At 49.6% G+C, this 12,447-nt stretch overlaps 1 protein-coding gene across 1 annotated transcript in view; it reads left to right on the top strand.

The window, feature by feature from the left end:
• The first annotated feature begins 4 nt into the window (after positions 1 to 4).
• Positions 5 to 12,447, top strand: part of lysmd2 (LysM, putative peptidoglycan-binding, domain containing 2) — a 61,631-nt gene continuing 49,188 nt past the window's right edge. Inside the window, exon 1 of the mRNA XM_085968642.1 lies at positions 5 to 208. Coding sequence (XP_085824768.1) covers positions 5 to 208 — 204 coding nt within the window. The remainder of the gene's footprint in view (positions 209 to 12,447) is intronic.

The following is a 12,447-nucleotide window of genomic DNA, read 5'->3' as shown; positions in this document are numbered from 1 at the left end:
CGGGATGATGGCCGAGGCGCCGCCGGCCGGTGCGGGAGGTGACGAGTCCGAGTCGGAGGCCGAGCTGTCGCAGAGCTTGGCCCGCACCAAGACGCGCTCGTACGGCAGCACGGCCAGCGTGTCGGCCCCGCTGGCCGAGAAATACATCCAGCACCGGGTCAGCCCCAGCGACAGCCTGCGAGGCCTCGCCCTGCGCTACGGAGTCTCGGTAAGTCCGGTGGCCGCGTGTGGGAGGCGGGGGAGCGTGGGCCCTGGGCCAGGGGTCGACTGAGGGCCTGGGCGGCCTCCCCAACCCCACCCTGACCCATCCCCTGACCCAGACCCTAACCTCACCCCATCCCCACCCCAGGCACCCTCACCCCAGGGTAACCCACCCCACCCTGACCCTAGGGTAACCCACCCCACCCTGACCCCAGGGTAACCCACCCAACCCTGATCCTAACCCTAGGGTATCCCCACCCTGACCCAGACCCCAGGGTAACCCACCCCACCCTGACCCAGACCCTAACCCCAGGGTAACCCACCCCACCCTGACCCAGACCCTAACCCCAGGGTAACCCACCCCACCCTGACCCAGACCCTAACCCCAGGGTAACCCACCCCACCCTGACCCAGACCCCCAACCCCACCCTGACCCAGACCCCCAAACCCACCCTGACCCCCCCCCCCCAAACCCACCCTGACCCCCCCCCAAACCCACCCTGACCCCCCCCCCCCAAACCCACCCTGACCCAACCTGACCCCACCCCCCCCAACCCAACCTGACCCCCCCCCAACCCAACCTGACCCCCCCCCCAACCCAACCCAACCTGACCCCCCCCCCAACCCAACCTGACCCCCCCCCCACCCAACCTGACCCCCCCCCCAACCCAACCCCCCCCAACCCAACCGACCCCCCCCAACCCAACCTGACCCCCCCCCCAACCCGACCCCCCCCCGACCCAACCTGACCCCCCCACCTGACCCCCCCACCTGACCCCCCCCCCAACCCAACCTGACCCCCCCCCCAACCCAACCTGACCCCCCCCCCAACCCAACCTGACCCCCCCCCCAACCCAACCTGACCCCCCCCACCCCAACCTGACCCTGACCCAACCCCAACCCCAACCTGACCCAACCCAACCTGACCCCCCCCCCAACCCAACCTGACCCCCCCCCAACCCAACCTGACCCCCCCCCAACCCAACCTGACCCCCCCCAACCCAATCTGACCCCCCCAACCCAACCTGACCCCCCCCAACCCAACCCAACCTGACCCCCCCCCAAACCCAACCTGACACCCACCCTGACCCCCCCCACCCTGCCCCTCCCAACCCCCCCCAAACCCCCAACCCCCCCTCCCACCCCCCCCACCCTGCCCCCTCCCACCCAACCCCCCCACCCTGCCCCCTCCCACCCAACCCCCCCACCCTGCCCCCTCCCACCCAACCCCCCCACCCAGCCCCCTCCCACCCAACCCCCCCCAACCCCCCTTGACCCCCCCCCAACCCCCCTTGACCCCCCCCCAACCCTGACCCTAACCCCAGGGTAACCCACCCCACCATAACTCTGACCCCACGACATCCCCACTCTGACCCTGACACCAGGGTATCCCCACCCCCACCCTTCCCATAACTCCCACCCTGACCCCAGGACATCCCCACCCTGACTCCCGGGGACACTCCCACCATCATCCCCATCCCCACCCTGACCTTGACCCAGGGCATCCCTGATCATCATCCCCACCGACGCCCCTGGAGCATCACCACTCTCATCCAGGGCATCCTTCCTCACCCTTACTCCTTGGGGCATCCTTCACCCTGACCCCACAATATCCCCGCCCTGACCTAGGGCATCCCTGACCATCTTCCCCACCCTGATGCTCCCAGGGCATCCTTCCCGACCCTCGAACTCCTGGGGCATCCCCACTCTGACCCGGAGGCATTCTTCACCACCCTGACCACCTCGGGGTACTCCCACCCGACCCCCTGGGGCATCCCCACTCTTACTCCGAGGCATCCTTTCCCACCCTGACCCCCTCCGGGACATTTTCCCCTGACCCTGATCCCCCTCCGAGGCTTTTTTCCCTGACCCCCCTCCAGGGCATTTTTCCCTGAGCCTGACCCCCCGGGGCATCCCCACCCTGACCCCGAGTCCCTGGGGCACCCCCACCCAGAGCTCCTGGGGTATCCCCAGCCTGACCCTACGCCAGCGGGTGCAACCCCGCCCCCCGTGCATGCCCTCCAGCTTCTGGCAGTTCCTTGTCAATTGTCCTTGTCAATGTTGTTCCACCAGTGCACTATTGGAGGAGTTAAGTGAGTAAGGCATGATGAGATAACCTTTTCAATCATGTTTTCAAATGTGTTGCGGAATCAAACTTGGTGTCTAGCTATTGATTTTGGTTCCATTGAAGTTTTTCTCTTTAATGCCCTTTGTCTGAAGATGTTGTTGATGTGCTGGCGGACAGTTCTAAAGGCATCGAAAGCCTCACCAAGATATAATAACTAGACAATGACTATTGGCACGATATTTGAGATGAGGAGGGGGTGGGGGTGGCATCGCAGTTAAGACTAGCCTTGTTCTCACTGGACGTCCACATATGCACATTTTCTGGCAGAGATCACTGATTCGGAGGGTGGTCCTAGCTAACTTCTCATCTTCCTCCCCTCTCCCAAGCAAAAGTTTACTGAGGCCAGTTGTAGCACCTGTACCCTAACCTGAGATAAACTAACACAGGATAGATTAGAAATTGGACCTGAACCAAGGAACAATGACAGTACCTGTAGTACATTTGAATTATTATATGGTTACCGTAGATCTAGGCTGAGATGACATTCTGGGGCCAGCTGCCTTGAGGATTAGAATATTTTTCTGTGCGGAGTTCTTCATTGAGTGGAGGTTCTTAACACGAGAGCCAATGCGACTTAAAATGAACAAAAATGGCATATCGCGAGAGATAAAATTAATTACTGCTGCCGTTTCTCCTGACAAATTGGTTATTGGCATTAAAACCCCTTAGGTTCAAGGTTAATTGTTGAGCGAAAGAGGCTGAGTTGAACTCTGAGCCCAGTCTATTAGCTAAAACAAAATGGTTCTTCGCAGGAAGAACTGTAAAGTGTTGAGGCAGCTAAGTCATCTTTTGCTTTCATGAAATGAAAAAGTTTGTTCTGTGTTGCCCATTCCAGTGTGTGTGGTTTTTTTTTGGGGTTGGGGGGACTGGGATACAAAAAGTCAGATTGCTTTCACTGATGGATAATTCACTCAAGTTCTCCCCGGTGTCCTGGCCAATATTTATCCCTCAACCAACATCACTAAAACAGATGATCTGGTGGTTTTCGCATTACTGTTTGAGGGAGCTTGCTGTGCGCAAGTTGGCTGCTGCGTTTCCCACATTACAACAGTGACTACACTTCAAAAAGTACTTAATTGGCACGTCCTGAGGTGGTGAAAGGCGCTATATAAATGCAAGTCTTTCTTTCTTTCCATGACAGCACTGGCTGTGGCGGGAGCACAGTTGCACGGGCGCTGTCTGCCTTCTGGTATCGTGTGCAAGTAACATGTATGAGCCTAGGTAGTGAGTGTCGATCGGCTTTTCAACTGAGCCCAATCCGGTTCTTACCTGAGGTCTACACATGTGCCGGTGTTCATGCTCCTCACGAGCAAATTCCCATTGTTACCAAATAAACCATGACTTTTGTTGGCTGCATTTAACATGGATCATTTTAATGCCTATTTTATGTTGCTAATGAGTAGCCCTCGGCCCATAAACCCTGACTTAAAGAGTTCAAGTGGTATATAACCATCATCATTGACTAAATTACTACCTTAAATCAACTCTTGTCATAAATAATTTGAAAGCTTTAAACGGAGTTTTATTTTGTGTTTGGACTTTTGTTTGTGCTAGGTTTTGTGTGTGGGCTCCCTTCACTGGATTCATGATAACATTTCACACAAGAGGATTAATAATTAGTGTCTTGTTGCTGCAGTTCTATTTCGAGATAGTCTGCAGCTGATTATCAGGGGCCAGAGTGTATTATGGATAATGGGGAGCAACTGATCTCTGGGTTCAGTTAACTATTATAACTGTCGCCTGGACCCAGAGATGTAATTACCGTTGAGTATTAATAGTTAAAAAATATTTATATCTAAAAAGGTCTAGTTTGAGGGAATGGGGTTTGGTAGCGTTTTGCCTTTTCTTGGTTGGTGTCCTGCCTGACATCAACCAATGAGTTCTGTGCATTTGCTGCATGGAATTTCTTCTCTGAGGGTCCCTACCCCAGAGAGCTGTGGAGGCGGAGTCATTGAATATATGCAAGGAGGAGATTGACAGACATTTGAACTGCAAGGGAGCTGAGGGGTATGGGGAGAGAGCGGGAAAGTGGAGTTGAGGCCAAGATTGGATCAGCCATGATCTTATTGAATGGCGGAGCAGGCTCGAGGGGCCGATTGGCCTTCTCCCGCTCCTAATTCTTATGTTGGCATGTAGACAGAGCCTCCTTGAGGTAATGTAATCGCAGCAGATTTAAGTGATAATGCATGGATTACCTGAAAGCAACTTAGCCAATATAATCATTAAGTAACTACAATCTACTTCTCTTAATTCAAAGTCGCTAAGCACTAAATTCCTTCTTTCCAATGTCATTGGATAATTCGATATTGTTTTAGCACAAGAAATGACTTTGAATTATCAGGAGCGGACTGTATAACAATAACACCATTGGAAATAACTCGGTAGGTCAGGCAGCATCTGGGGAGAAAGATTCCTTGCTCCTCGATTTTAAATTAGCAAATGTTGTGTTTCTCTCTCCACAGCTGCTGACTGACCTGCTGAGTATTTCCAGCATTTTCTGTTTTTAGTTCAGATTTCCAGCATTCGCAGTACATTGCTTTTGTAATAATACCATTGGGACCTGCCAGTAAGCCAACTTGTCGTGGACGGCATATTACAAAGAGGATGTTGTTGTTGTTTTAAATGCATTCCTAATTTTAAAAGGCCCAATTATATCAGGGAATGCTCACGTTGGGGTTTATACTTAAGCATTGTGCGGCTGAAAATACTGCTAACTTATAGAATTGCAAAATACTGCGGATGCTGGAAATCTGAAATAACAACAGAAAATGCTGGAAACACTCAGCAGGCCAGGCAGCATCCGTGAAGAGAGAAACAGAGTTAACGTTTCAGGTCTGGGACCCTTCATCAGAACTGGAAAAAGCTGGCGATGTAACCGATATTAAGCCGGGGGGGTGGTGGGGTGGTAGAAAGCACATCCTGTACTTTTGTAAGAGGCAGGAAAGATAAAATGTTGCAAATGGGAATTACAAAAATCATACTGCATGAAAAATGGGGGCAGGGATAATTATCTGAAATTGTTGAACTCAATGTTGAGTCCGGCAGACTGCAAAGTGCCCAATCGAAAGAGGAGGTGCTGTTCCTCGAGCTTACGTTGAGCTTCATTGGAACAATGCAATAGCCCGAGGACAGAGAGATCAGAGTGGGAGTGAAGCGGTGAATTAAAGTTAGCTGGCTCAATTAAATGTGTAGTTTAAATCATATTTTTGGTGGGGCATGCTTCCCTTCCTGCGATTCCTTACTTCTCGATTAAATTATCAAATGTTTTTAGTTATTTACCCAATAAAAGCCACTCTGCGACTGGTGTGATACCAGGACTCTCAGCCCCAGCAATGTGTTAAAGTAGCGCAGCGCACCAGACCTATCATTACCAGAGTCTGCTGGGCGCTGTTCCACACTGACTGAAGGTGCGCTCAGTAAAAGGTAGATCTTCTAAGGAATGAGATTGCTGCTCTTTCTCAGTCCTCGTGTTCTATAAAATGAGATGGACTCAAGTCTGCGTATGACACCAAATTTATACAACTCGTGGAGCTGACGAGCGCAATCAGTAAGTTAATTGGTCAGCCAATAAAAGCTGAGTCTTTGAGTTAATGGCTGCACTGCTCAAACGCCTGTCCGGCCTGTATAAACAGGCCAGTGTGTGGCCTGTATAAACAGGCCAGTGTGTGGCCTGCTGTTGAAGGGTGACCCAACCATCCCGAGTGTTCTAGCCCCTGTAATTTTGCAGTTAAATCATCACAATCAGGAGTTTGTCACTCCTGTAATAAAAACAGAAAATGCTGCAAACACTCAGTAGGTCAGGCAGCATCTGTGGAGGGAGAAACTGAGTTCTTTGGGAATTTGCCACTCGTGTGTTGTGCCATTTGGTTTGTTCATTATATAAAATTCTCTTTCCTTTGAATAATTGGGAATAGCTGTACTCATTCTCGAGTTTTTTAAACTTTTTTTTGTAACACGGGGGTCATCAATATACGATTGTCACTAATAAATCCAATAGGGAACACGGGAGCAACTTCTTTACTCGGAGAGTGGTGAGAATGTGGAACTCGCTACCACAGGGAGTGGTTGAGGCGAATAGCACAGATGCATTTAAGGGGAAGCTTGATAAGTACATGAGGGAGAAAGGAATAGAAGGTTATGTTGATGGGGTTAGATGAAGAGGGGTGGGAGGAGGTTCGTGTGGAGCATAAACACTGGCATGGACCTGTTGGGCCGCATGGCCTGTTTCTGTAAATATTATGTTGTGGCGGTACCACCGGTTGTCCCTTACATTGAGATACATAATTCCCTTTAACTTACCTTACTGTATGTATAACTTACCTGTTTGGGCCGTTGCCCCTTTAAGACGCGCCCTAGCGCGCTGATGTCACGTCACATACCACGTGACGTACGTGCGGCGGCGGCCGGCTGACTTGGCGACGGCCGCCGGCACAGCCCGGCCAGCCGACGGGAGCGACACGATCTTCCACTCCCGCGGCAAGCACCGGCTCAGCCTGGCCTCCAGCTCCCGCGCTCGTGACTTTGGCCTCAATGGCCAGCGACGCAACGACGCGCATCACGTGACGCCCTAAGCACGGGAAACGTGAACAACGTGATGATGTCACAACACAAACGCGATGACGTCATCACGCTCTCCACAGGACTGTGAACTCAGTCCTCGTGGCGTCCCCGCTGGGGAAAGACCTACACCACGGTGCTCCTACAGTCAGCCATCTTACCTGCTACCTTGCCTGTTGTATTTAACCTGTTCCTGTAAATAAACAACTTATTTATAGTTCCTCAAAGTCAAACTCAATTATTTAGTGGCGATGCACACGAATCGCTACAGTATAATACATAGAAAAAACTATTTGATGCTTTATACGAATGTGAAAAAAGACGTGAAAAACCAGCTGGTCCATCGTGCCTGTCCTATATTGCCATAGTGTAACTTCTGCACCCCAGCCACCTCCCCTCCCGCCACCTATCAACCATGCAATCCCCTGTGAAAGGCATTAAAAAAAAAACTTGGAAAAATCCGAGATCAACTGAGAAATTCCTCTACGACCTCTGAAGGAATCAGTCAGAGGGGAGAGGAGGAGAATTTGTTTTTACACAGCGTGTTGCTGTGATCTGGAATGCGCTGCCTGAAAGGGTGGAGGAAGCAGTTTCAGTAGTAACTTTCAAAGGGGAATTGGAGATATACTTGGAAAGGAAACATTTGCAGGGCCGTGGGGAAGAGTGGGACTAATTGGATAGGTCTATCAAAGAGCCGGCACAGGCATGATGGGCTGATGATTCTATGATCTAGTTCTAAACGACCGCAGTGGCTGAGTGACTCATCCCACAGTCACCCAGCTATGTTCTCTATACAGTTATGTTGGCCAATCTCAGGAACTCCTTCAGCTCTGTTTTGAATGCTCAGATTATGAGAACACTGTGAGCTGACATTTTGTTTTGGGTGAAAAAACTATCATGCTGTTTTGTACAAACCATCGAATATTTCAGCATCACCGTGTAGTAAACTGCAGTTACAATTGACCAATTTTACAAACTTTAGTAGTTTCCCCTCCCATAATATTTTTGCCTTTCTATCTTGGGGCGCGATCTTGCCAGCCCTGGGGAGGCAGGACTGCCGGGAAAATGGCAGAATCTGGGGGTGGGTGCCCATCCCGCCCCCAACCCGCCTCTGTGCCATCTTCCCAGGAGGCGGGTAGCCGACCCGTGCCGAGTCCCGTCTCCTGGAGGCGGTAAGGAGATTACAGCCACTTAACTGCCTGTTAACAGATAGTTAACAGGCAGTTAAGAGGATTATCCCCATTTTTCCAGTTGAGGCACGGGCTCCCCAATGTCGGGAAACCCCGCCAGGGTCACCGAGGTGAGCAGAGGGTCTGCGGGGTGCAAAAGTGCGCTGTGGAGGGAAGTGATGGGTGCAAGTGTGGAGAGGTGAGTATGTGAGATGAGTGAAAAGTAATAGAAAATGTTTACTTACCTTTGTTTCTTCCTGCAGGCTTCAACAGTTGGGGATGCGGAGACTCCGGCATCTCAATGGCAGAGATGACAGATGGCGGCTACATTCTCCAATGCAACAACCATCTAATTTCTGCTCACAAGAGGTTTGATGAGTCTTGAATACAAGGACTCATCAAACAACATAGAATGTCAGTGTTTGACAGCTTCTGTCGTACGCTGACGTTCTCTATAACCGGCTTCCCCTTAATTGGCCTGCTAAGCCCGCTGGGCAGGCTTAACAAGGTCAATCAAGGGAAAATAGCGTGGGCTGGCCAGAAGTCGATGGAGGCGGGACTAAAACCCGACAAGCAGCAGTCCCGCCTCCAACACGGCCCCATTGCCAAAATCGCCCCCTTAGTGTTCCTGCCGTTCCCCTCCTCTCTCTTTTTAACCCATCCCTCCATAGTTATTTAAAATGGTGCTCTTATTCTGCAGCTTGGTACCGGCTTAGGGTAATGTTGAGATGGCAGTGCTGAGTTATACTGCTGGTTGAGCATTAACTTTTTAGGCAAGCAAGCTATTCACAGATGTTAAAAGACTGGTTAAAGTTTAACATTTGCAAAGAGCTGATGCGGAAGGTTGGAAAAGTTTTTTTTTAACCCTTTGCCTTGCATGAGCGACAGTTATGCTTTGATGTGACCTATTTCACTCGCAAGTTACATTATACAGTTTGCTTCAATGCAAAGCTAAAACCAGCTTGGGCACAAGCTTATGTAGTGTAACTGATCTAAAGGCGATATTGTCGCTAATTATGTTTACACAAATATCTAAAATGTCTGCCATCTACAGTGAAGCCTGCTACATATTCTCTTGCAGCAGATCAATAGAATCTAGCTGTGCTAAAGAACAGGACAGATGGCAGTGCAATGACATCATGGCATCTTGTGTTACTGGAGTCGTGTGTCTCCAGTTCGGTGGTTTTCACTGCTGTGGTGCTGAAATTGTACTGATATAACGCCAGTGACATGGATAACCATGCTGGATTTGCATGGTAAATATTCTGACTATCTTCCAAATGGAGATGTAGTCTCACTAACAAAAGTAGTTACAAGGGTTTTATAAACTGACATATTCAGTTATGCTCCTTTTTTTGCAGTTAGAATATATTGGCGCTTTTATCTTTTTTTAATTCATTGATGGGATGTGGGCATCGCTGGCTAGGCCTGCATTTAGTGCCCATCCCTAATTGTCCTTGCGAAGATGGTGGTGAGCCGCCGCCTTGAACTGCTGCAGTCCATATGGTGTAGGTACACCCACAATGCTGTTAGGAAGGGAGTTCCAGGATTTTGGCCCAGCGACAGTGAAGGAACGGCGATACAGGTCCAAGTCAGGATGGTGTGTGGCTTGGAGGGGAACTTGTAGGTGGTGATGTTCCCATGCGTCTGCTGCCCTTGTCCTTCTAAGTGGTAGAGGTCGCGGGTTTGGAAGGTGCTGTTGAAGGAGCTTTGGCGAGTTGCTGCAGTGCATCTTGCAGCCACAGTGCGCCGGTGGTGGAGGGAGTGAATGTTGAAGGTGGTGGATGGAGTGCCAATCAAGCAGGCTGCTTTATCCTGAATGGTGTCGAGCTTCTTGAGTGTTGTTGGAGCTGCACTCATCCAGGCAAGTGGAGAGTATTCCATCACACTCCTGATTTGTGCCTTGTAGATGGTGGAAAGGCTTTGGGGAGTCAGGAGATGAGACATTCGCCGCAGAATTCCCAGCCTCTGGCCTGCTCGTGTAGCCACAGTATTTATATGGCTGGTCCAGTTCAGTTTCTGATCAATGGTAACCCCCAGGATGTTGATAGTGGGGGATTCAGCGATGGTAATGCCATCGAATGTCATGGGGAGATGGTTAGAGCCTCGCTTGTTGGAGATGGTCATTCCCTGGCACTTGTGTGGTGCGAATGTTACTTGCCACTTGTCAGCCCAAGTCTGAATGTTGTCCAGGTCTTGCTGCATATGGACACGGACTGCGTCAGTATCTGACAAGTCTCGAATGGTGCTGAACAGTGTGCAATCATCAGTGAACATCCCCACTTCTGACCCTATGATGGAGGGAAGGTCATTGATGAAACAGCTGAAGATGGTTGGGCCTAGGACACTGCCCTGAGGAACTCCTGCAGTGATGCCATGTGATTGAGATGAATGACCTCCAACAACCACAGCCAACTTCCTTTGTGCTAGGTATGATTCCAACCAATGGAGCGTTTTCCCCTTGATTCTCATTGACTTCAGTTTTGCTAGGGCTCCTTGATGCCACACTTTGTGATTTTCCTTTAAGTTGCAATGATATTTTTGACTTAAAATGAATTAGAGAGCACTTTGTACTGTTAAATTGGGTACTTAAGAGTGAAATATTTAATATTCATTTTAATTGGCATCTGTTTTTAGAAATGAGGTAGTGTATTGTTTTTGAAACTGACTTGACACAAGTTGTTGTTTGAAAGTTATTTTAAAACTGTTGATTTTGTAAACTTTGGAATACGTTCTCATAGAAACATAGAAGATAGGAGTAGGCCATTCGGCCCCTCGAGCCTGCTCCGCCATTCAATGAGATCATGGCTGATCATCCAAATTCAGTACCCTGTCCCTGCCTTCTCTCCATATCCCTTGATCCCTTTAGCCTTAAGAAATATATCCAACTCCTTCTTGAATATATTTAATGAATTGGCCTCTACTGCCGCCTTTGGCAGAGAATTCCACAGGTCACCACTCTCTGGGTGAAGAAATTCCTCCTCATCTCAGTCCTAAATGGCTTACCCCTTATCCTTAGACTGTGACCCCTGGTTCTGGACTCCCCGACCATCGGGAACATCCTTCCAGCATCTAGTCTGTCCAGTCCTGTTAGAATTTTATAAGTTTCGATGAGATCCCCTCTCATTCTTCTAAACTCCAGCGAGTACAAGCCCAATTGACCCAATCTCTCCTCATACGTCATTCCTGCCATCCCAGGTATCAGTCTGGTGAATCTTCGCTGCACTCCTTCCATGGCAAGAACATCCTTCCTCAGATAAGGCGACCAAAACTGCACACAATACTCAAGGTGTGGTCTCACCAAGGCCCTGTACAACTGAAGCAAGACATCCTTGTTCCTGTACTCAAACCCTCTCGCTACGAAGGCCAACATACCATTTGCCTTCTTAACCGCCTGCTGCACCTGCATGCTTACTTTCAGTGACTGGTGCACAAGGACACCCAGGTCTCGTTGTACTTCCCCTTCTACCAATCTATCGCCATTCAGATAATCTACCTTCCTGTTTTTGACACAAAAGTGGATAACCTCGCACTTATCCACGTTCTATTGCATCTGCCATGTTTCTGCCCAATCACCCAACCTGTCCAAATCATACTGGAGTTTCTCGGCATCCTCCTCACAGCACACACGCCCACCCAGCTTTGTGTCGTCTGCAAACTTGGAGATATTACATCTAGTTCCTTCGTCCAGATCATTAATATATATTGTGAATAGCTGGGGTCTAAGGACCGATCCCTGCGGTACCCCACTAGTCACTGCCTGCCACTCGGAAAAAGAGCCGTTTATTCCAACTCTTTGCTTCCTGTCTGCCAGCCAGTTCTCTATCCAAGTCAATACCTTGCCCCCAATCCCATGTGCCTTAATTTTACACGCTAATCTCTTATGCGGGACCTTATCGAAAGCCTTTTGAAAGTCCAAATACACCACATCCACTGGTTCTCCCTTATCTATTTTACCAGTTACATCTTCAAAAAATTCTCAAATTTATCGATGTGGTCGCACAGCTCCCTCACATTGCAGCCACTTCACTGATCCCTTCGAGTTCTTGGGAAGGTGGCAGTCCAGAGACTTTGCTTTCAGATTGATGCAGTCTGACTGTTGTAGACAGTGCTGACACCATTATCTTTTCTGTGGTGCTCCTCCTCAGCAATGAAGGCTAACTGTACTACAGTGGTACACTTTGAAACAAAATGAAGTTCCCCGTAAACCATTGAGAATAATCGACAAATAGCTAACTCTAAAAGTGAGTTGATGAGCTCTGTTTTTTCATCAGTGCTGTCATTTGTACTTGGGCATCATTGCAGAGGTTTTACCATCTTTGTTTAATGGCAGTTTCACCCTTGAAATGGCATCAATCATGGCTGTAGCATTCAGTTTCCTTTCTATTTCAC

The sequence above is a fragment of the Somniosus microcephalus genome, chromosome 27 (assembly GCF_052327205.1).
Source record: "Somniosus microcephalus isolate GS21.2 chromosome 27, FLI_Smic_1.0, whole genome shotgun sequence".
NCBI lineage: Eukaryota > Metazoa > Chordata > Chondrichthyes > Squaliformes > Somniosidae > Somniosus > Somniosus microcephalus.
The sequence above is the reverse complement of the archived record's forward strand: the minus strand, read 5'-3'. Positions and strand labels throughout refer to the sequence as shown.